Raw genomic sequence first — 26,164 nt, 5'->3', positions numbered from 1 at the left:
GGTTGCCACCCACACGACCCCAACCAGGGCCGGAGATAAACTGCAACCGAGGTACGCGCCCTTAGCGGGAACCAAATAAATAAAGATAAAATTCCTAAAGTGCTAGTGTAGCTCCTGACACATAAATTCCTTCCTCTTTATATCCCTTAAAATATGGAACATTACTATATGTATATTTTAATTTTAATATATTACTTTTAAATGAATAAATACAAAGTTAGATTTATACTCAACTTTTCAGATATAAAGTACTAGACACTCTAATTTTAGTAGGAATTAGATTAAAGATATTAAAGTTGTTTGAAATAAGTTTTATTTCACAGATATAAAACAATTTTGAACATTCACAACTTGCACAAAGACGAGTAGCTTTTATATTTTAAAAGTGTTACACTAAGAGAATAAGACAAATTAAAGACCACAATGACAGTCTAAATTATAGGTTTAGGGAATGGGAATATGAAGAAAGTATTCTACTCAACTATAAAATCCTGAAACCATCTGTGATCGAAGGAAAAGGAATAATACTGGACTTAAAAACAGTGTGAAATCACACTTTGGTCTGTAAACACATTTAGCTTTGCTTTTCATTCAGATGGATACCTAAAAATTATATAACATGTCACTAAAATTTACCATCCAAAGGTATAAAAAAAGAGGTAGGGAATGAAAATGAAAGAATTTATTTTGGCAGTTCTTCAATAATGATGCGAGACACTGAATTCCATCCAGTAGAGGCATCTCCTTTGGGGTAATCTGAACAAGTACCGACCCAGATAGCGACATCCACTAATCCGGCACCAATTCCTTCACAAAGTCCTTCCACTGCAAAACAAAGATCAGAGGCACACATCTTTCTTTAGAAAACAAAAACCTTTACTCAAATTTTGTTACTTTAGCAAGTTAGATAATAAATCAATTTAATGTATAGTGAATTAAAAATTCTAATACTTAATAAGTGTTTTGTGAAAATAAATTGTTTTTCTTAGCATATAAATACTTTAAAAAGACAAATACATATTTATTCTATAATATGAACCTAACAGGCATTTTTCTTATAGGTTTTAACCATAAAAACAGAATTTATTTAGTTACAGAGATGACCTAAAACAAATAAACAATTTATTTAACTAAACAAAGGCAGGCTACGCTTTTAGAAGCCAAAACTTTAATTTGATTTGCAAGTCTTTTTTATTGAATTTATTGGTGTGACACTGGTTAATAAAATTATATAGGTTTCAGATGTACAATTCCACAACACATCATTTACATATTGTATTGTGTGTTCACCACCCAAAGTCAAGTCTCCTTCTGTCACTATTTATCCCCTTTTTACCCTCTTTTCTCTTCCCCACCCCTTTCCCTCTTGTAATCACCATACTGCTGTCTGCGTCTATGAAATGTTTTTTTTTTTTAATCCCTTCACCAAAGTCCTCTCTGACTGCTGTCAGTCTATTCTCTGTATCTATGAGTCTGTTTCTATTTTGTTAGCTTATTTAGTTCATTAGATTCCATATATAAGTGAAATCATATGATATTTGTCTTTCTCTGACTGGCTTATTTCACTTAGCATAATACTCTCCAGGTCCATCCATGCTGTCACAAAAGGTAAGATTTTCTTCTCTTTTTTTATGGCTGAGTAGTATTCCATTATGTAAATGTACCATGGCTTTTTTATTATTATTAATTTATTTTTGTTACAGATATTTCTCCTATTTTCCCCCATTGACTCCCTCCTCCTGAACCCCTCTCACCCTGTCCCCAATTTTGTTGTCTATGTCCATCGGTTATGCATACATGCATATAAGTTCTGTGATTTAGCCCTTCCCTCCCCCCATTCTGAGGAATGTCAGTCTGTACCCTACTTCCATGTCTCTGGGTCTACCCTGTTCCTCAGACTGTTATGTTCATTATATTCCACAAATAAGTGAGATCATGTGGTATTTGTCTTTTTCTGCTTGGCTTGTTTCGCTTAGGATAATACTTTCCAGGTGCCTCCATGTCGTCTCAAAGGATACGAGATCTTTCTTACAGCTGCATAGTACTCCATTGTATATGTTTTTTTATCCACTCATCTACTGATGGGCACTTGAGCTGCTTCCAGATCTTAGCTATTGTAAATAGGGCTGGCTGCATTTTCTTCTAGGATTTTTATGGAATCCACAAGTCACATTTAAGTCTTTTATCCATTTTGAGTTTATTCTTGTGTATGTTGTAAGTTGGTGGTCTAGCTTCATTTTTTTGCATGTAGCTGTCCAATTTTCCCAACACCATTTATTAAAATTTTTAACATTTTTTTTTCTATCCTCAACAGAGGATATTTTTCTATTTATCTTCAGGTAGAGAGAGAGGGAGCGAAAGGGAGAGAGAGAGAAACATCAACATGAGAGGGACACATCGACTGGTTGCCTCTCACATGACTCTGACCAGGGCCAGGGACAAACTGCAACCTAGGTTTGTGCCCTTGGCTGGAATTGAACCTGGGACTCATTGGTCCCTGGGCCAACGCTCTACCGCTGAGCCAAACAGGCCAGAGCACCATGGCTTTTTTATCCACTTATCTACTGATGGGCACTTGGGTTGCTTCTAAATCTTGGCTATTGTAAATAATGCTGCAATGAACATAGGGGTGCATGTATTCTTTCGAATCACTGTTTTAGGTTTCTTGGGAGATCCGTAGAAGTGGAATTGCTGGGTCATAATAAGACATTTCCACTTTTAAATTTTTGAGAAAACTCCATACTGTTTTCCACAGTGGGTGCACCCGTCTGCATTCCCGACAGTGCACAAGGGTTCCCTTTTCTTCACATTCTCATAACACTTGTTTGTTGATTTATTGATGATAGCCATTCTGACAGGTGTGTGGTGATACTTTATTGTGATTTAATTTGCATTTCTCTGAAGATTAGTGACGTTGAGCATTTTTTCATATAATCCTTGGCCATCTGTATGTCCTTTTTGGAGAAGTGTCTATCAAGTCCTTTGCCCATTTTTTAATTGAATTGTTTGTCTTCCTTTTGTTGAGCTATATGAGTTCTTGACATATTTTGGAAATTAACACCTTATCAGGTGTATCATTGCTGAATATATTCTCCCATATAGTGGGTTCCCCTTTCTTTTTGATGATTGTTTCTTTTGCTGTGCAGAGGCTTTTTAGTTTGATACAGTCCCACTTGTTTATTTTTTCCTTTGATTCTCTTGCCCTAGGAGATGTATTGGTGAAAATTCTGCTATGTGAGTTGTCTGAGATTTTACTACCTATATTTTCTTCTAGGATTTGTTCTGTTTTACAACTTACATTTAAGTCTCTTATCCATTTTCAATTTATTCTTGTACATGTTGTAAGTTGGTGGTTTAGTTTCATTTTTCTGCATGTACCTGTCCAATTTTCCCAACACCATTTATTAAAGAGACTGTCTTTACTACATCTTATACTCCTGCCTTCTTTGTCAAATATTAATTGACCATAATGGCATGGGTCAATTTCTGGGTTCTCTGTTTCATTCTATTGATGTATATGTCTGTTCTTGTGTCAGTACCAAGCTGTTTTGATTACAATGGCTTTGCAGTATAAATTGATATCCAGTATTGTGATCCCTGCAACTTTGTTCTTTCTCACAATTGCTGTGGCTATCTGGGGTCTTTTGTTGGGTTTCATATAAATTTTTGGAGTATTTGTTCTAGATCTGTGAAATATATCATTGGTATTTTAATAGGGATTGCATTGAATCTATAGATTGCTTTGGGTAGTATGGACATTTTAATAATGTTAATTCTTCCAATCCATGGTCAAGGTATATGAGTCCATTAGTTTGCTATCTTCTTTTATTTATTTTTTCAATGTCCTATTGTTTTCTGAGTACAGATTTTTTACCTCCTTGGTTAAGTTTATTTCTATGTATATTATTTTGTTGTTGTTGTGATGATAAATGGGATTTTTAAAAAGTTTTTCATCTGAGAGTTCATTATTAGTGTATAAAAATGCCATCGACCCCTGCCTGGCCAGTTTGGGTCAGTGGTTAGAGTGACAGCCCACGGACCAAAGAATCACAGGTTTCATTCTGGTCAAGGGTACATACCTTGGTTGCAGTTTGGTCCCTGGCCGTGGTTGGGATCGTGCAGGAGGCAACCAGTTGCTGTGTCCCTCTCTTGTCAATGTTTCTCTCTCTTTCCCCCACCCCTCTATCTGAAGAAAAAAAAATGCCATCAATTTCGGGACTTTAATTTTTTATTGTACTACATTGCCAAATTCATTTTTTATATATAGTAGTTTTTTTAGTAGAGTCTTTAGGGTTTTCTGTATACAATATCATGTCTTCTGTGAATGCTGACAGTTTAACTTCCTCCTTTCCAATTTGGATGCCTTTTATTTTTTCTTCTTGTCTGATCGTTGTGGCTAGGACTTCCTGCACTGTGTTGAATAAGAGTGGTAAAAATGGCCCTAGCCAGTTTGGCTAAGCCATTAGAGTGTCGTCCTGTGGACTAGAGAAAGCAAGGTTCGGTTCCCGCTAAGGGCATGTACCTTGGTTGCAGTTTGTCCCTGGCCCCGGTTGGGGTTGTGTGGGTGGCTGCCAGTTGATGTGTCTCTCTCAGATCGATGTTTCTCTCTCTTCCTCCCTCTCTCCCTCTCACTCTATCTGAAGATAAATGCAAAAAGTGTCCTTGGCTGAGGATAAAAAAATAAAATAAAATTTTAAAAAATTAAAATTGAAAAAAAAAAAAAAGAGTGGTGAAAATGGACAACCTGTCTTGTTCCTCTTCTTAAGGGAACTGCTGTTAGTTTTTGCCCATTGAGTATGATGTTGGCTGTAAATTTCTCATACATGGCCTTTAATATGTTGAGGTTTGTGCTCTCTATTCCTGCTTCACTTGGTTGTTTTTTTTTTGTTTTTTTTTTAATCCTCACCCGAGGATATTTTTCCATTTTTTGTACAGATAGAGTGGGAGGGAGAGAGAGGAAGGGAGAGAGAGAGAGAACCATCGACGTGAAGGGACACATCGAGTGGCTGCCACCCGCACGACCAACCAGGGCCGGGGACAAACTGCAACCGAAGTACGTGCCCTTAGCGGGAAACAAACCCGGGTCTCTCCGGACCGCAGGCCGACGCTCTAACCACTGAGCCAAACTGGCCAGGGCTTCACTTGGTTTTTATCAAAAATGGATGCTGGATTCCAAAATGGCAGTGGAGTGAATGGAAGCTACACAGACCGTCTCCCAGGACCAAACTGGAATTACAACTAAAATAGAAACAAATCATTGGAAAAAAGCAACGGAAAAGTAGCTTGTGAGGACCATATAACCAGGGACACTGAATCGATCCTGGTAAGACTGTGGAGGCACGAGAGGGGGGCTAGGAGCCCACGGACAGCAGCAGTCTTAGCTGTGAGCAGCACCCTCGGGTTTACACTCCCAGGTGGCTCCACAGTGCAGAGTTGGGACAGATGCTAAAATAGCCACAGCCACTCACCTTGGCCTCCAGCAGAGGGAGGGTGGACTGGACTGGAACAGTGTGGGGACACTCGGGATTTGGAGGGTGCTCAGAGCTTTTGCTGAATTATGGTCACGCAAGACCGTGGTGATCTTATTCTTTCCCAGGGCTCTGGGGAGAGGTGGTGGCCCCTCCCTCAAAGATTCAACCCCACCCAGGTGGGCCATTGAAATGCAAATTGAGGATCATTAACAACCAGCATCTGCCCCAACCTTGGGAAATCCCCTTATGCTGAGCATCTGAGGGAGTTTTTCATTCAACTGAGAACCCAAGGCTCTTCAAGTAACTGCTACTGATAGCCTCCAGGCAAAAAGCTAGAGGATAACTGAACCATTCCTGGGCTTGCCACTCTACCCAGGAAAGTAAGACTTGAGAGTGGTGTTTAATGTGGGTCCTCCCATGCTCATCCAAACCCAGAAGAGATGAGCCACAAATAGCAGGATTCCAACACCCACAGAGATAATTTGGCAGGCTCCAAAGCACACTGTGATAGCCAAAATGGTGAAACAAAGAAACAAATGCCGAATGAAAGAAAAAGAGGCCTCTACTGAAGATGAGATAAATGAGGAGCAGTTAAGCAAGTTAACAGAGCTAGAATTCAGAGCCATAATCTTGAGAAAGCTCAACAGCATGAGTAAGGACATGAGCACCATGAGTAAAGACTCAGAAATGGTGAAAATCAACCAATTGAAAATTAAAAACCACCGAGAAGAAATGAAGAATGACATCAGAAATAAAGAACACATTGGAAGGTCTAAACAGCAGAGTAGAGGAAGCTGAGGACCGAATCAGTGAATTAGAACAGGGTAGAAAAAAATCAACCAATCAGAAAAACAAAAAGAAAAAACAATAAAAAAACAGTAAGACTACTTAAGAGAACTGTGGGACAACTGGAAACATAATAATATTCACATCATAGGAGTCCCCAAAGAAGAAGAAAATGAGCAAGGGTTAGAGAATATATTTGAAGAAATAGTGACAGAAAACTTCCCTAATTTGGTGAAGAAAGAAGGCATTCAAGTTCAAGAAGCACAGAGAGCCCCAAGTAAGAAGAACCCAAACAGGTCCACACCAAGACACATAGTAATTAAAATGCCAAAAATTAAAGACAAAGAGAGAATCCTAAAAGCAGCAAGAGATAAGCAACAGGTTATCTACAAAGGAACCCCCATAATGCTCTCAGCTGACTTCTCAACAGAAACACTACAGGCCAGAAGGGAATGGCATGAACTAATCAAGATCATGAAAAACAGGGATCTAAATCCAAAACTACTCTATCCAGCAAGGCTATCATTCAAAATAGAAGGTCAAATAAAGAGCTTCCCAGACAAAAAAAGGCTAAGGGAATACATTAGCACCAAACCAGCACTGCAAGAAATGTTAAAAGGACTGCTGTAATTAGTAGAAGAAATAGGAAGAAAAATATAACTGCACTAAACAAAAATGGCAATAAGTAAGTACATATCAATAATCACCTTAAATGAAAATGAATTGAATGTCTGATAAAAAGACACAGAATAGCTGATTGATAAGAAAGCATGACTCATCTATATGTTGTTTACAAGAGACCCATCTCACAACAAAAAACTCACACAGGTTGAAAGTGAGGGGATGGAAAAAAAATTTCCAAGCAAACAGAAAGGGGAAAAAAGCTGGGGTAGCAATATTCATATCTGATAAAATAGATTTCAAAATGAAGGCCATAACTAGAGACAAAGAAGGCCACTACATAATATCTAAAGGATCTATCCAACAGGAAGATATAACCTTGATAAACATATATGCACCCAATATAGGAGCACCAAAATATATTAAAAATCTTCTGGAGGACTTCAAAGGAAAAATTGACAGCAATACAATCATAGCAGGGGACTTCAACACTCCGCTGACATCACTGGATAGGTCCTCTAGACAAAAAAATTAGTAAGGAAAGAGAGACTCTTAATGAAACACTAGACCAAATGGATTTAATAGATATCTACAGAGAATTACACCCCAAAACTAGAGAACTCACATTCTTCTTAAGTGCACATGAGACATTCTCAAAGATAGACCACATGTTAGGTAGGACACAAACTAAATCTCTACAAGTTCAAGAAGATTGAAATCATATCAAGCATCTTCTCAGATCACGATGGCATGCAACTAGAAATCAATTGCAACAAGAACATGCAAAGACATTTGAATACATGGAGGCTAAATAGCATATTATTAAACAATGAATGGGTTACCAAGGAGATCAAGGAAGAAATTTAAAAATTTCTAGAAACCAATGAAAATGAACACACAACAACACAAAATTTATGGGATGCAGCAAAAGCAGTTCTGAGAGGAAAGTTCATAGCACTAAAGGCCTACCTCAGAAACAAAAACAATTTCTAATAGACTATCTAACCCCACAACTTAAAGAACTAGAAAGCAAACAAAAAGAAAACCCCAGAGCAAGTAGAAGGAAGGAAATAGTAAAGATCAGAGCAGAAATAAATGACATAGAGACCAAAAACAAACAATTCAAAGGATCAATGAAACAAAGAGCTGGTTTTTCGAAAAGATAAACAAGATTGATAAACCTTTAGCTAGACTCACCAAGAAACAAAGAGAGAAAGCCCAAATACACAAAATCAGTAATAAAAGAGAAATAACTAAACTGACACCACAGAAATACAAAAGATCGTTAACAACTACTATGAACAATTATATGGTAACAAATTCGACAATCTAAGCAAAATGGACAAATTTCTAGAAACACATAGTCTCCCAAAACTGGACTGGGAAAAGATAGAAAACTTACACAAACCTATAACAACTTAGAAAATTGAAGAGGTAACCAAGACTCTCCCAGCAAACAAAAGCCCAGGCCCAGATGGCTTCACGGGGGAATTTTACCAAACATTCAAAAAAGAACTAACACCCATTCTCCTCAAACTATTTTTAAAAATTTAAGAAGAAGGAAGACTTCCAAACTCGTTTTATGAGGCCAGCGTAATTCTAATTTCAAAACAAGAAAAAGACACTAAAAAGAAGGAAAACTACAGGCCAATGTCCCTGATGAACATAGATGTCAATATCCTGAACAAAATACTAGCAAATCATATCCAGCAATACATCAAAAAATTATTCACCATGACCAAGTGGGATTCATCCCAGGGATGCAAGGCTGGTACAATATTTTCAAGTGAATAAATGTGATACACCACATAAATAAAATGAAGAATAAAAACCACATGATCATTTCAGTAGATGCTGAAAAAGCATTTGACAAAATCCAGCACCCATTTCTGATAAAAATGCTCAGCAGTGTAGGAATAGAGGGATCATATCTCGACATAATAAAGGCCATATATGAAAGACCTACAGCCAACATCATACTCAATGGGCAGAAACTAAAAGCATTTCCCTTAAGCACAGGAACAAGACAGGGATGCCCACTTTTGATACTCTTATTTAACATATTACTGGAAGTCTTAGCCACAGCAATCAGACATGAAGAAAAAATAAAAGGGATCCAAATTGGAAAGGAGGAAGTGAAACTGTCATTATTCGCAGATGACATGATACTATACGTAGAAAACCCTAAAGACTCCATCAAAAATATACTATACTTAATAAATGAGTTTGGCAAAGTAGCAGGATAACAAAATTAACGTCAAGAAATCAACCACATTCTTTTTTTTTTTTTTTTTTTTTATCCTCACCCGAGGACATTTTTTTCTCGTTTTTTGCACAGATAGAGTGGGAGGGAGAGAGAGAGAGAGAGAGAAACATCGACATGAAAGGGACACATCGAGTGGCTGCCACCCGCACGACCAACCAGGGCCGGCGACAAACTGCAACCGAGGTACATGCCCTTAGCGGGAACCGAACCCGGGTCTCTCCGGACCGCAGGCCAATGCTCTAACCGCTGAGCCAAACCAGCCAGGGCTCAACCGCATTCTTATACACCAATGATGAACTCACAGAAAGAGAAACTGAAAAAACAATCCCATTTGCCATTGTGGCAAAAAAAAATTAAGATACCTAGGAATAAACTTAACCAAAGAAGTAAAGGACCTATTTGCAGAAAACTACAGGACATTGATAAAAGAAATAGAGGAAGATATAAAAAAGTGGAAACACATACCTTGTTCATGGATTGGAAGAATTAACATCATTAAAATGTCCATATTACCCAAAGCAATCTATAGATTCAAAGCAATCCCCATGAAAATACCAATGACATATTTCACAGAACTAGAACAAATACTTCAAAAGTTTATATGGAACCAACAAAGACCCCGAATAGCCACAGCAATCTTTAAAAAGGACAAAGTAGGTGGGGTCACAATACGAGCTATCAGCTTGTACTACAAAGCTGCTGTAATCAAAACAGCCTGGTATTGGCACAAGAACAGGCATATAGACCAGTGGAACAGAACAGAGAACCCAGAAATGGACCCAAGACATTATGCTCAATTAACATTTGACAAAGGAGGCAAGAGCATACAATGGAGTACAGACAGCCTCTTTAATAAATGGTATGGGGAAAATTGGACAGCTACATGTAAAAAAAATGAAACTAGACCATCAACTTACACCATACACAAGAATAAACTCAAAATAGATAAAAGACTTAAATGTGACCCATGAATCCATAAAAATTCTAGAAGAAAATGTAGGCAACAAAATTTCGGACATCATATGCAGCAGAATTTTCACTGATACATCACCTAAGGCAACAGAAACAAAGGAAAAAATGAACACATGGGACTACATCAAATTAAAAAGCTTCTGCACAGCAAAAGAAACAACCATCAAAATGGAAAGGCAACCCACTGTATGGGAGAGCATCATTGCCAATGATACATCAGATAAGGGATTGATTTCCAAAATATATAGAGTACTCATACAACTCAACAAAAGGAAGAAAAAGAACCCAATTAAAAAATGGACAGAGGAGCTGAATCGACACCTCTCCAAACAGGACATACAAACGGCCAAGAGACATATGAAGAAATGCTCAACGTCACTAATCATCAGAGAGATGTCAGAATGGCCACCATCAACAAATCATCAAACAAGTGTTGGTGAGGGTGTGGAGAAAAGGGGAATCTAGTACACTGCTGGTGGGAGTGCAGACTGGTGCAGCCACTATGGAAAACACTATGGTGTTACCACAAAAAATTAAAAATTGAATAGCCATTTGACCCAGGGATCCCACTTCTAGGAATATACCCTCAGAAGCCTGAAACACCAATCAGAAAGAATATATGTACCCCCATGTTCATAGCAGCACTATTTATAAAAGCTAAGATCTGGTAACAGCCCAAATGTCCATCAGTAGATGAATGGATAAAAAAATTGTGGCACATATACACAATGGAGTATTATGCAGCTGTAAGAAAGAAAGATCTCTTATCCTTTGAGACGACATGGAGGGAGGACCTGGAAAGTATTATCCTAAGTGAAACAAGCCAAACAGAAAAAGATAAATACCACATGATCTCACTTATTTGTGGAATATAATGAACATAACAGTCTGAGGTATAGGGTAGACCCAGAGACGTGGAAGTAGGGTGCAGACTGACAACCATCAGAGGAGGGGGTAGTGGGGGAGGGAAGAGATAAACTACAGAACTTATATGCATGTACACATAACCAATGGACATGGACAACAAAGCCGGGGCAGGGTTGGGGGATGGAGAGGAGTATGTCAATGGGGTAAAAAAGGAGAAACATCTGTAACAACAAAAAAATGGGTGCTGGATTTTGTGGAATACTTTTTCTGCCTCTATTGATCTGATTATGTGATTATTATCCTTCATTTTGTTTATGTAATGTGTCACATTTATTGATTTTCAAATATTGTACCAGCCCTACATCCCTGGAGTAAATCACACTTGGTCATGTTGTATGATCTTTTTAATATATCACTGGATCTTATTTGCTAATATTTTTGAGGATGTTACATATATGTTGATCAGGAATATTGACCTTTCATTCTCTTTCTTTGTAGTGTTTTTATCTGCTTTGGAATTAAGATAATGCTGACCTCATAAAATAGCTTGGAAATGTTCCCTCCTCTTGAATATTTTGGAATAGTTTGAGGAGGATAAGTGTTAGTTCTTCCAATGTTTGGTAAAACTCGCCTGTGAAGTCATCTTATCCAGGATTTTTGTTTGCTGGGAGTTTTTGTTTATTTGTTTGTTTCATTATTGAGTTTTTTTAGAGAGAGAGATAGAAACATAGATGTGAGAAAGAAAAATTGATCAGCTGTCTCCTGCATGCCCCCTACTGGGGATCAAGCTCAAAACCCGGGCATGTGCCCTGACTAGGAATCAAACTGGGACCTCTCAGTACATGGGATGACACTCAATCCACTGAGCCACACCAGCAAGGCTGCTGGAAATTTTTGATTACTGCTTCAATTTCATTAGTTGTTATTGATCTATTCAGGTTTTCTGATTCTTCCTGATTGAGTTTTGGAAGATTGTATGTTTCTAGGAATTTTTCCATTTCTCACAGGTTGTCCAGTTTATTGGCATATAGATGTTCACATATTCTCTTACAATCCTTTGTATTTCTTTGGTGGTAGTTGTTATTTCACCTCTTTCAATTCCGATTTTATTTATTTGGGTCTCTCTTTATGTTCCTTGATGAGTCTGGCTAAAGACTCATCCATTTTATTTATCTTTCCAACAAACCAGTTCTTGGTTTCATTATCTTTTCTATTGTTTTGTTTTTTTAGTCTCTATGTCATTTATTTCTGCTCTGAACTCTATTATTTTTTTCCTTCTACTTCCTCTTGGCTTTTCTTGTTGTTCTCTTTCTAATTCATTTAGTTGTAGGGTTAGATAATTTATTTGAGTTATTTCTTGTTTCTTGAGGTAGGCCTGTAATGCTATGAATTTCCTTCTCAGGAATGCTTTTACTGTGTCCCATAGAGTTTGTGTTGTGTGTTTGTTTTCATTTGTATCCAGGGTTGTTGTTGTTTTTTTTTATTTCTTCCTTGATCTCACTGGTAACCCATTCATTTTTAAATAACATGCTATTTAGCTTCCATGTGTTTGAATGTTTTTAAGTTTTTTTTATTGTAGTTGATTTTTAGTTTCATGCTGTTTTGATCCAAGAAGATACTTGATATGATTTTAGTCTTCCTAAACTTGTAAAGACTTATTTTGTGTCATAACATGTGGTCTATTGTTGAGAATGTCCTATGTGCTCTTGAGAAGAATGTGTATTCTGTAGACTTGAGATGAAATGTTCTGTAAAAATCAATTAAACCCATCTGATGTAGTGTGTTGTTTAAGGGTGTTGTTTCCTTGTTGAGTTTCTGTCTGGAAATTCTATCCATTTACGTCTGTGGGGTCTTAAAGTCCCCTATTATAATTGTATTGCTGTCTCTCTCTCTCTTATAATCCTCAGGAGCTTTTTAATATATTTAGGTGTTCCTATATTGGGTGAATATAAGTTTACCAGGGTTATATCCTCTAGTTGGATCCATACCTTTAGTCTTATGTAGTGACCTTTTTTGTCTCTTGTTTTGACATCAATTTTGTCAGATATATCTTGCTACCCATGCTTTTTTTGTTGTTTGTTTCCATTTGCATGAAAAAAAAATTTCCATCCTTTCACTTTCATCCCATGTGAGTCTTTTGTTCTGAGGTGGGTCTCTTGTAGACAGCATATATATATGGGTCATGCTTTCTTATCCATTCAGCTACCCTACATCTTTTGATTAGAGTATTTAATATATTTATATTTAAGGTTATTATTGATAGGTACTTATTTATTGCCATTTTTATTCTTCATGACTATGCCCTGCATCCCATTTTATTTTCTTCATACAACAGTCCTTTTAGCATTTCTTTCTTTTTTTTTTTCCCCCTCACCCGAGGACATTTTTCCATTTTTTTTTTTTTTGCTCAGATAGAGTGGGAGGGAGAGAGAGGAAGAGAGAGAGAGAGAGAAACATCGAATGAAAAAGACACATCGAGTGGCTGCCACCTGCACGACCAACCAGAGCCAGGGACAAACCGCAACCGAGGCCCGCGCCCTTAGCGGGAACCAAACCCAGTCTCTCTGGACTGCAGGTTGACGCTCTAACCGCTGAGCCAAACCAGCCAGGGCCCTTTAGCATTTCTTGCAATACTGGTTTTGTGGTCATAAAATCCTTTAGCCTTTTTTGGGGGGCCGGAAAGCTTTTTATTTCACCTTCAATTTTAAATGATAGCCTTGCTGGATAGAGTAGTCTTGGTTTCATATCCTTGCTTTTCATTACTTTATTTATTTATTTATTTATTTATTTATTTATTTTTTAGTTCTCACCCGAGGACAGTTTTTGATATTTTGTTCAGATAGAGTGGGAGGGAGAGAGAGAGAGAGAGAAACATCGACGTGAAAGGGACACATCGAGTGGTTGCCACCCACACAACCCAACCAGGGCCGGGGACAAACTGCAACCGAGGTACATGTCCTTAGTGGGAACCAAACCCAGGTCTCTTCGGACTGCAGGCCGACGCTCTAACCGCTAAGCTAAACTTGCCAGGGTGCTTTTCATTACTTTAAATACTTCATGCTATCCCTTTCTGGCCTATAGTGTTTCTGTTGAGAAATTACCTGACAGCCTTATGAGAGCTCCCAACTGTCTCTCTGTTGCTGTCCTTAAGATTCTCTCTTTGTCTTTAATATTTGCTATTTTAATCATGATGTGTCTTCATGTGAGTTTCTTTGGGTTCATTTTGATTGGGACGCTCTGTGCTTTCTGAACTTGTTTGACATTATCCTTTACCAGGTTAGGGAAGTTTTCTGTCATTATTTCTTAAATCAGGTTCTATATCCCTTGCTCGCTTTCTTCTCCCTCTGGTACCCCTATGATGAAGATGTTCCATTTCATATTGTCCCAAAGTTCCCTTAAATTCTCTTCATGCTTGTAAGTGTAATTGTGTTTTTTCTACATTATCTTCCAAATCACTGATTGATCATCTGCTTCATCCAGCCTGCTTTTAATTCCTTCTAGTGTATTCTTGTTTTTAATTTTTAAAAATCTTTATTGTTGAATGTGGAATGTACTACAGATGTTCCACATTTTTCCCCCATTCACCCCCTCTTCCCTACTCCTGCCCCCCTCCCACCTTTTCCCACTCTATTGTCTGTGTCCATTGGTTATGCATATAAGTTCTTTGGTTTATTTCTTCCCACCCCCCAACCCCTTTCCCTTTGAGGTTTGTCAGTCTAGCAATGAATTTATACTTCTTCTTTTTTTTTTTTTTTTATCCTCACCCAAGGACATTTTCCATTTTTTGTTCAGGTAGAGTGGGAGGGAGAGAGAGTAACAGAGAGAGAGAGAGAAACATCGATGTGAAAGGAACACATCGAGTGGCTGCCACCCACACAACCGACCAGGGCTGGGGACAAACTGCAACCGAGGTATGTGCCCTTAGCAGGAACGGAACCCGGGTCTCTCAGGACCGCAGGCCGACACTCTAACCGCTGAGCCAAACCGGCCAGCGCGAATTTATACTTCTTAATCTCTTCACCTTTTTCACCCATTCCCCCAAACCCCCTCCCATCTGGCAACCAACAAAATATTCTCTGTATCTATGAGAATGTTTCTGTTCTACCTGTTCATTTTGTTTGTAAATTCCATTGTTGATAGATATGTATTCATTGCCATTTTGTTTGTTCATATATTTTATCTTTTTCTTCAAAAAGACCCTTCATCATTTCATATAATAACAGTTTGGTGGTGATGAACTCCTTTAACTTTTTCTTGTCTGGGAAACTCTTTATATGGCCATTGATTCTAAATGACAGCTTTGCAGGATAGAGTAATCTTGTTGTAGGTTCTTGCTTTTCACCACTCTGAATATTTCTTGCCACTCCCTTCTGGCCTGCAAAGTTTCTTTTGAGAAATCAGCTGACAGCCTTATGGGTAACTAGCTGCCTTTCTCTTGCTGCTTTTAAAATTCTCTCTTTGTCTTGAACCCTTTGCATTTTGATAATGATGGGTCTTGGTGTGGGCCTCTTGGGGTTTATCTTATTTGGGACTCTCTGTGCTTGTATGTCTGTTTCCTTCACCAAGTTAGGAAAGTTTTCTGCCATGATTGTTTCAAACAGGTTTTCAATTTCTTGTTCTCGCTCTTCTCCTTCTGCCACCCCCAAGATGCAAATGTTGGCACGCTTGAAGTTGTCCCAGAGGCTCCTTACACTATCCTCATTTTTTTGGATTCTTTTTTCTTTTTGCTGTTCTGATTGGGTGTTTTTTGCTTCCTTATATTCCAAATCAATGGTTTGCTTCTTGGATTTACGTACTCTACTATTGAATCTGTGTAAATTATTCTTTATTTCAGTTAATGCCTCCTTCATTTCTGACTGTGCATCCATCATTTTTGACTGGTCCTTTTTTATGCTCTTGAGGTCCTCACTAAGTTCACTGAGGTTGTCACTAAGTTCATTGAGCATCCTTATAAGCAGTGTTTTGAACTCAGCATCTGTTAGGTTGCTTATCTCCATTTCGCTTAGTTCTTTTCTTGGGGTTTTGTTCTGTTCTTTCATTTGGGACCTGTTTCTTTGTCTCCTCATTTTGGCTGCCTCCCTGTGTTTGTTTCTGTGTATTACTTAACGAGCGGTATGGGGCTAGCTGAGACCAGATGCTGCTCGTTTGAAAGAATTTAGGAAAACCTGAAGCAGGATCCAAGACAGGCCAACCCTATGGTTAAGTAACTGGCAACAGCTTGGTTGGGCCTGAAAGTTGGGTGGGGCGGGGCCTCAGGGAGTCAGCAGGGCGGGGCTACCAGTGTGAACCAGGTTGCTGGAGTCCCTGATATGGCGGCTGTCTGCCGCCCCAGGGAAGGGCTCACCAAAGGAACAAAGGCCTCTGACAGCATGTTTGTCCCCGAGAAAGCCTCCTCTCCAGCCCTCGCTCCAGTGCCAAACAGCTCAGTTCTTCCCTGTATGTCTGTGGCGCCCCTCGAGCTGCCTCCCCTCCAAGCTTAGAGGGAGAGAGTCCGATAAGTCCGTGCGCGGGCCCTTTAAGGAGCTGCCTGGGGCTCCAGCCGCTTCAGCCTCCCTGAGCCTCAGTTCCCGCTGGTTTTTCCAGCCAGAAGTTATGGGGACTTCTCTTCCTGGCACTGGAACCCTGAGCGGGGGCACCTGGTGTGGGACGGGGACCCCTCAGTCCTCAAGAAGGACCTTCCCAGCCGAGGTGTCCTCCTGATTTTTATCCGCCACACGTTGGTGTGGGGCCAGCCCGTCCGCCTCCGCCCCTCCTACCAGTCTGGATGTGGCTGCTGCTTTAATTCCGTAGTTGTCCGACTTCCATTCAGCTTGATTTCAGGTGGTTTTGAATGATGGTTGTTCTGTAGTTTAGTTGTAACTTTGATGTGGTTGTGGGAGGACACGATACCCCGTTACCTACACCGCCGTCTTGACCGGAAGTCCCCTTCTGGTGTATTCTTTTTGTCAGGTATTCTCCATGTCTGACTGGTTCATGGTTTCTATGTCCTTCTTCATGTTGATGTATTTCCCACTAAGTTCCTTGTAGTTCCCACTAGGTTCCTTGTAGTTCTCTCTAATTTCCTGATCATCCTTATATCCATTACTCTAAACTCTATGATGCTTTGTTTACCTCCATCTCATTTAGCTCTTTTTCTGGAGATTCCTCCTTTTCTGTCATTTGGGGGTTGTTTCTTTGTCTTCACATTTTAGTTGTCTTTTTGTGTTTGTTTCTATGTGTCAGATACAACTGGTGTGACTCCCAGTCTTTGTGGGGTGGCTTTTTGTAGTAAATGTGCTGTGAGACACAGTGGTGTGGTCTCCTTGAGCTCCTGAGATGGAACCTCTAGGAGTGTCCCTTTCGTGGGTTATTTGGTCTCTCCTATTGTAATTGGGTCTTAATTATTGTTGTCTTATTTGTGGATGGGATCTCTTCTCAGATTGGCTGACTGTGATGCTCAACCCTGACCACATTGTGCGAGCTATTGTACAGGTGCTTCTGCCAAATTTCCACGGGCACAAATCCTCTGAAGATCCCTACAGTCTTTAGCTCTTGGTTTCTGGTCCAGGTGTGATTCCTGTGCTGGGGCCCTTGACAGGCTGGGGGTTCCTGCTGCCCACTGCCCAGGCTTCTGCTGTATCCCTGCTACCACCTCTATGGGAGCTCGCCACCTGCTCCGTCACCCACTCTCTGCTTCTCTCTCTCTATCTCTCCCCTCCTCTCTCCCTCACTTTATCTCTCTCCTCTCTCACTTTCTCTCCCTCACTGAAAGAAAGGGCAACAATAGCTCTTTTCTTACACCTTAAGTAACCACTGGTTTAACTGAAAGTCTTTTCTCTCGTACTAGGTAGAAACAAAGAGAGAATGTAGGAAGAGTATAGAGATGTTCTATTTTACAAATTCAGCAGACTGCTTCTACTCTTTTAAAGGGCAAGGCAGAGAAGTCAGTCTCGTTATCAATCTAAGATGAAGGTCCTCAACCTTGACTAGACATTATAATAACCAGCAGAGAGTCTGGAAGTCCAGCTGCTGAGGCTGCACGCTGGTGCACTAAGTTAGACTCTTTGAAGGAGTGGTAACCAGGCATGGGGATGTTTTAAAGTCCCCAGTTGAGCCCAATTTTGTAGCCAAGGCTAAAAAAAAACCACTGCTCTATAACATTATTGGCTGTTTTGCCATTTCATGTAACTCACTCTTCTTCAACCTTTGGGATATTTAAAAAAAAATACTGTACTAGGCCCTGGCCGGTTTGGCTCAGCGGTTGGAGCGTCGGCCTGTGGTACAGAGAGACCCGGGTTCGGTTCCCGCTAAGGGCACATACCTCGGTTGCAGTTTGTCCCCGGCCCTGGTTCGGTTGTGCGGGTGGCAGCCACTCGATATGTCCCTTCACATCGATGTTTCTCTCTCTCCCTCCTGCTCTATCTGAACAAAAAATGGAAAAATGTCCTCTGGTGAGGATAAAAAAAAAAAAATACTGTACTAGTCCTAAAAATTGCAATTTAGTTGGTCAGAGATGGGACCCAGGCATCTGCAATTAAAAAAAATATATTATTATTAATTTTTAATCCTCACCCAAGAACACCTTTGCATTTCAGATAGAGTGGGAGAGAGAGAGGGAGGAAGAGAGAAAGAGAAACATCCATGTGTCTTCACTGGCTGCCACCCGCACAAACCCAATGGAGGGCGGGTATAAACCACAACTGAGGCATGTGCCCTTAGCGGGAACTGAGCCCGAGTCTCTCTGGTCCATGGGAGGATGCTCCAACCACTCAGTCAAACGAACCAGGGCTGCATATTTTTTAAAAAGATCAATTTTAAGAAATTCTGAAATGCAACCAGGATGTAAAACTTGCTGTCCGACTGACCTGACATGATCGTAGACTCAAAATTAATCTTTGTCTCTAAAGATCTGAGATGCATTCAGCAATGTCACTATTTTACATACCAGAAGAAGTGCGATGAATATTAATTGTTGAATTTAGTTCAGGGCTTCCTTGGTCCAAATAAATGATGGCTTCAATGGGAAGAGGTCCCGAACATTCAGCTCCGTTGAATGTGAAATACCAACGCTGACAGCAGGCGCTCCTGCACTTCAACCGGAGTGAGCCGCTGAACAAAACCCGGAGAGCACTGTTCGAGCGCATCTTTGTAAACGTACACTCCTGCCACGAACACAGAAATGAAGTTTGGCTAGCACTTGCAAGTTTAATTAAAAAGATGCTTTCAAATTGCATTGTATTTGAACTTTTCCCCAAACCATATTTAAAAAGCTTAACTTTTATGAAGTGAAAAAGATTTTCTGCAAGATAGAGAAAAGACTCTGATATTAGGAACTCTTAAAAAAAAAAATCAAATTATGGCCTTCTTAGACTTATTCACCTCACTGAAGATATCTTTCCATTTTACCAAAAACAGCTAGTCTTCAGTATTTAGACCAAACCAACCTATATATTTACTTTTTTTTTTCATTCCACATATATTTCCTGAACCTTATGTGCTAGATGCTACAGATATAGCAGTAAACAGACTCTCTGCCCTCATGCGACTCACATTTTAGACTAATACTGTCTGTATATATTTATTCTTGACCTATTTCCATTTAACCAACAGCAAACAGTATCAGGGGTTCAAGCATAGGTCGGGGTTTTAGTCTTTACCTATGTGACACAATGATAAGGCCCAGATTTCTTTTTCTCTCTCTGGTCTTTGCAAAATTTGCCTGTCAGTTGGGTCACGGTCCTACTATTTTTTACTTGCAGAAGGCTCCCAAACCCATTCTGAGCCATGCTGAAAGAAACTTGAAAAGATATTAATCATTCAGAGTCCAAAGGGATAGCTTTTAGAGAGAACTCAGCAAATTTTGATGAACTATAAATTAGCAGTCTATCAAAGTCAGATGTTTAAAGAAGTAGGCAATATTTTAACAAAATGCTTTCTAAGAAATCACAAATGAAACTAAAAATGGTCACAATCACCAAAACTATGGAAGAGTTTTTTGTTTGTTTTTTTACATTTTTTTTTTTTTAATCCTCACCCGAGGATATTTTTCCATTTTTTGTACAGATAGAGTGGGAGGGAGAGAGAGGAAGGGAGAGAGAGAGAGAAACATCGACGTGAAGGGACACATCGAGTGGCTGCCACCCGCACGACCAACCAGGGCCGGGGACAAACTGCAACCGAAGTACGTGCCCTTAGCGGGAACCGAACCCGGGTCTCTCCGGACCGCAGGCTGACGCTTTAACCGCTGAGCCAAACTGGTCAGGGCTGGAAGAGTTTTTAATGGAAATTCTATCACATAAAGGTCAAATCAACATAGTCGTAAACTTTTTTATAGATAACATAGTAGACATTAAAGAGCTGAGATCAGGATTTATGTGGATAATACATATAAGATTAAAACCTTAGAGTTTTATGAAAATCAAGTCTCTTCTTTTTGCCTGGTGATAGTACTGGTTAATATCATGAAATAATATATTGTGGATATGGACATGTACAGAATTGGTTAACAAAATAAGAAAGGCTTAGAAATAGCACCAATTTCTTCAACTCTGTGACATCCCCAGTGGACTCGCAAGTCAAAGTGACTAAGTCATTAATCAAAATGCATTGCCAGCCAAGATATTTTGAGTCACTTGCCCTCTAAGTATTGCAGAATAATGTAAAATGTTTTCTGTAGTACATCTCTGGTTCATTTCACTTCTCTCAGGCTGAGCAATGTTAAACTAGGCCAGCTACCCAGAATGAGGACAAACACCAATGGACTGGCCACTTCCAGGTAATTCCTATCATGTGGTAACTTCTTTGAAATTTCTTCCCACCTTCATGTCTGGAGCCACAGCAGTGTTTTTTAGACTAATTTAAATTTGCTTTAGGATAAGATTGGAAAGTTGCTTACTGTGCAATCTTATGGACACAGACACATATGCTCTCCCTATTCATCTGCATTTTAAAAAATAGACTAAGTTATTTGAGGTATTAGGGTTAAAATAGCATGGTGATTTGTCTTAGAAATACCTTTATAAAATTAACTCTGAAATGTTATCAATTTTTTTTTCTCATTAATTGTTAAGTTAAAGGTACATGGCACCTCCTCCTTAATTTTTAAAAAACTTTTCAGTAAAAATAAATAAAATCTCACCTAAAATTAACACTCATCTACGAAAACCCTTAAGTTTTGCTTCAACTTCAAAATAATTCAGATTTGCCCTGGCCAGTGTGGCTCAGTTGGTTGAGCACCATCCCATGCACTGAGAGGTCACTAGTTCATTCCCAGTCAGGGCACGTGCTGGGGTTATGGGCTTGAACCCCAGTAGGGGGCATGTAGGAGGCAGTGGATCGATGCTTCTCTCTCTCTCTCTCTCTAAAATCAATAAAACATATTTTTAAAAAATATTAAAATAATTCAGATTATGCTTACCGCAATTTTTCCAAGATCTATGCCATAATTCAGCGAACTCCATGAGCACTGCTTGTAGTTAGGTGTCCAGGACTCCTCGAAGGTTTCCCTCAGGCACTCCCCCTTTTCTCCTTTGAATCCATCCCGACCTGGGATCCCAGGGGTACCCGGAATGCCATTGGCCCCAGGGCTCCCGTCTCGACCAGGCACCCCCGCAGGCCCTTGTAAGCACATTCCATTATACTACAGCGGAAAAAGGAAGAGGGGGAAACTCTCACCACTTCAGATTCAAAGACTCAATCTGATTAGAATTGCATTTATTTTGAGTCATTGGAGGCAAGAATCCTTTCATACGACTTCTTCATGTTCTGGAAGAGTTATTATAGAGAACTGACTTTGAAATTATTTCTAAAATATTGTGATTTCTTTCCTTTTCTTTTAATTGCACAGATTTACACTTTTTATGTGGAGGACATGTCAATGACCACCAACCCCACTCCTCCTCCCTAAGGAGTAAATGACCTTATTGTAGATGACTACTATAGGGTGACAGTGATCTATCAAACATCTTAAGTGTTAGGATTCTCTGTTTTTCTTGGCGGGGGCGGGGGGGGGGGGGCAGCAGCAGTATCGTGTAGAAGTTAATGATTCTACAGCCAGGTTCTCTGGGTTTTAATCCTGACTCCACCACTGTTAGCTATGTGCGACAGAGCAAGCTGCTCAACATGTCAGTGCTGGCTTTCTTATCTGTAAAATAGGGAAAATAATAAAGATTCTTACTTTGTAGGGTTTGTGTGAGATGTGAGATAATACACAAAATGTGTTTAGAAGTGCCTGGTACACAGAAAACACTGCATATGTCACTCATGATTACTCTTTTTATTCCCACAAGAGCCTGTGAGGCAGCAACCCTGGGCAAGTGTGTCCACTCTCTTGGGTGGACCTTAGCAGGGTCTAGATCTGGAGAAGACAGCATTAGCAAAAGCCACACACCACACACAAAAGCCACAGACACCAATGTATTTAGATCAGTGGTAAAGCAATATTTTGATTCCCATCTAATTCCTTAATTGATCCATTTATTAGACCCTCCAAATCCAGACCCAGTCCACTTAAAATTTTACTTTAACATTCTCCTGTTTGTGTAAATTGTCACAATCTACAATTCTAAATACACTATCATTCTATCGCCCAGCCGGTGTGGCTCAGTGGTTGAGCGCTGACCTATGCACCAAGAGGTTGCTGGTTCAATTCTTGGTCAGGGCACATGCCCAGGTTGAAGGCCCAATCCCTAGTGGGGGGCATGCAGGAAGCAGCCAATCGATGTTCTCTCTCATCGATGTTTCTCTCTCCCTCTCTCTCTAAACTCAACAAAGAAAAAATACCTTTAAAAAAACTAATCAATCTTTTAAAAAATATACTATCATTTTATATAAATATACTGTCTAATCAGTACAGAAAACAAAGTTGCTTGTATATTAAAATAACTTCAAAGCTTATCCTTTAAGTTCACCACCTTGGAATAGACATGGTCATATTATAAAATCCAACAATGACACCACTTATGCAGGATCCTTAGATCTCCAATGTTTGCCAACCAATTTGCTTTTCACACCACCAATTGGATTTTTGTTTTGATGAACAATTTTTGTGACTTTGACCAATGTTATTTTCCTGATTGTAAGAGGGGAAAAGGACATTGCTATCCATTTACTGCCAGAGAAATAGTAAGAAAAGCAACAAAACTGCAAAAGTATTAGAAAACATGATAAAGTGTAAAATATTCTAAAACAGCCTAGTTAATTTTAGACTTAATTTTCATTTTAGTAATTTCACTCACACTAGCAGATACATGTAATGTTTGGATATAGATTTCAAGTACAAAAGGAGAAGCAATAAGACTTCTGGTATTCTTTGATTTCTTTACTATTATTCCCCTCAAAACAAGATGCTACACAAAGGTGTTTTTTTTTTAAATATATATTTTTTAATTGATTTTAGAGGGAGAGGAAAGGAGAGAGAAAGAGAGACAGAAACGTCAATGAAAGAGACATCAATTGGCTGCCTCCTGCATGCCCCACACTGGGGATTTGGCCCACAACCTGGCATGTGCCCTGACCGGGAACTGAACCAACAACCTCTTGGTGCATGGGTCGATGCTCAACCACTGAGCCACACCAGCCTGGCAACACAAAATGTCATATACATATATTCAAATAGGGCCACTTCCCCCCCACCCCATAAATAGGACCACCACCACCCCGCCCCCGCGTGGATACTGGCAATGTCTGGAGACATTTTTGGTTGTCACAACTTGGTAGAAGTGATTGCTCTTAGCATCAAGTGAGTAGAAGCTAGAGATGCTGCTAACTATGCCATAATGGCATAACGTGTGGACAGTCCCCACAACAAAGAATGATCTAGCCCAAAATGTCTACAGTGCTAAGGTTGAGAATTTTTATTCACCATTTAATCTAAAAATTGCATTTCTGAGACCACATAATTTTATTGAATTTGGTTTCACAGGTATTACATCTGTCTTCATTCCCTTTAAAATGCAAACTCAGCACATGTTTAGTACCTACCAGGTAGGGAGGGCTAAAATAAATGTCTGTGTAATGAGCCCCTGTTTCTTTCACTGGCCACCAGGGGGCAGAGCTTGCTGGAAGCTTGAAAGAAATGCTTTGAAAGCTCCTGTACAAAGAAGTTGCTTTATAGAATCTGTTGAAACTTTCTATGGGGACCTTTTTTCCCTCAGTAAAACCAAATCCAAGCTACAGGATGCACCTGAGCCTGGTTGCATAGTAAGCTTTTCCAAGTCGGGCTAGAGTTGTGGGAAACCGCGGGTACTGTAAATCTTTGGAGGGAATGAAAAAAATTGCTAGCTTTATGGGGGAAAGGGTTATTTTGTGTAGCATAACTACAAATTCACAAAATGCAAACTTCACATGAACCACATTCATTTGGTATAGTTTAAAACAATTTAGACACTTAAAATAGAACTGCAACCCTGAACACATATTCTGCTTTGTGGAGTAAAATTACACAGTACACCACCAAAAAGTACTGTGTGAAATGGCAGGAATTTTTTTCCAGAGCTTTGAATCTGGTTTACAACTAACTGCCAGGGAGCTTGGTTTATTAGCTCAATTTACAAGGGCAACTTAACATATTCAAAACAGTTTTTTAAAAAAAAAATAAAAAAATATCCCCTCAGGTCCTGCAATGCATGTAAACCATATTTGTCTGCAATTAAGATTGACTTAAGGTTTGAAGATACTATGTACCAAGGTTTATGGTAGTTGTGAAAGTATCACTCTTGCCCTCCCCTGGATTTATTGACTTTTGGAGGGAAAGAGCTTTAAGCAAACAGACTTTTCCATAGATTAGTCCCTCAGAAAGCACTTGGGCTATGTATTTGCTTTCCTGGAAACTGTCTTCTCTCTCATCTCAACTGTGATGCTCCTACTTGGTGACCGCAGGCCAAAGACGCAGGGTGTCTGGTAGGGCTGACTGCCTATCTGTCTACACTGAACAATGAAATGGGTCTTTGGAGGGTTAGTGCTGGGGCCTTCATTTCCTCTTCTGGCCATAAACCCTCTGAACCATTCCTGGCCCGAGCTGTGGTTATCCAACAAAGTAAAGTGCAGCCCATACTCCCTAGGAAGATGACCCAACATGACTCATAGTCTTCAAGTTACAAAGCACTGGATGGAAGCTTGTAAGGGTTTTCATTCTCTTCTACGGGCAGACGTGGCCGCCAGTCCCAACAAAGGACACGTTGCATGTCCCTGGCCCAGCCCACCCAGGGAAACAGCCGGTCCAGGGGCTCCCAAGCAGCTCCCAGGCCAACATTCTAACCTACCCAAGCTCTTCATTCTTTTCTCATTGCTGCTCTAACCCTGTCCATCCTCACGGTGGGGGGCTCAGAGGCCAGACATTATTGGGCAAATCCCTGTAGTTTGGGGAATCCCACCCGTTGGCCATCGCATCTCCGCTCACCCATGACCTCCTCATTCAGGTCTCCCCTGGGAGTCCCAGGACACCACTACAGGCACAGCCCAGGTCCTTCTTTACACGTAGACTGGGACAAAGCAGGACCCCAGGCACATGCAAGTAAGTAACACACGCGCGCGCGCGCGCGCGCACACACACACCCCTGTACAGACCGCCCCCATCCCCAATAGCTGGACAGACACTGGCCAGGTGCTGCCTGCGGCTCTGTCCCCTCCACCAGTGCCCGGCTCCCCGCACTCACCAAGTCCACCACCTCCCTCTGCCGGAGCAGCGCTTTTTGCTTCCCCTTGGGTATCTCAGAGGCGCTCGACGGCGCCTGCAGCTGCAGCAGCAGGAGCAATAGGAGGCCAAGGAGCCGCTGCGCGGAGGCAGCCACAGGGCCCTGGGGGCGCATGGCGCGCGGCGGCCCCGGGATGCACGGATCAGGAGCTGGAGGAGCCGGGAGCCCGGACGTGATCAGAGTCTGGCCCCGCCGCGTTCCGAGGCAGCCACAGCCTGCATCAATGCGCCTTTCACCCTCGCGCCTCCCTTCCTCCCCCTCTCCCTCCCCACCCCTGGACACTTGGAGTTTCCATCCGGTAATAGGCCGGAGCCCCCACCCCGAGCCCGACATGGGGCGGGCCGAGAGCCGGGCCCGCCTCCTCCTGCGGCCGCTATTCAGCCCGCTGGGACCCTCGCGGGGCTGTACAGACCGCACGGAGAAGCCTCCTGCAAAGTCGGGGAGAGGTGGCCATCGTCAGGGAGCCACGAGTGGAGACTTCGAGGATGCGAGCAGAGAACTTACCGCCT

At 40.6% G+C, this 26,164-nt stretch overlaps 1 protein-coding gene across 1 annotated transcript; it reads right to left on the bottom strand.

Annotated features, from left to right (window-relative positions):
• Positions 1 to 290: 290 nt before the first annotated feature.
• Positions 291 to 25,906, bottom strand: CTHRC1 (collagen triple helix repeat containing 1). Its single transcript, XM_036264205.1, has 4 exons — positions 25,617 to 25,906; positions 21,380 to 21,601; positions 18,908 to 19,124; positions 291 to 825 (listed from the first exon to the last, which is right to left on the bottom strand). Exons 1-4 carry the CDS (start codon positions 25,767 to 25,769, stop codon positions 683 to 685), a joined length of 735 nt encoding a protein of 244 aa, XP_036120098.1. The 5' UTR covers positions 25,770 to 25,906; the 3' UTR covers positions 291 to 682.
• Between the last annotated feature and the right edge of the window lie 258 nt (positions 25,907 to 26,164).

Source organism: Molossus molossus, unplaced genomic scaffold (assembly GCF_014108415.1).
Source record: "Molossus molossus isolate mMolMol1 unplaced genomic scaffold, mMolMol1.p scaffold_m16_p_16, whole genome shotgun sequence".
NCBI lineage: Eukaryota > Metazoa > Chordata > Mammalia > Chiroptera > Molossidae > Molossus > Molossus molossus.
This window is presented reverse-complemented; position numbering and strand designations above follow the sequence as displayed.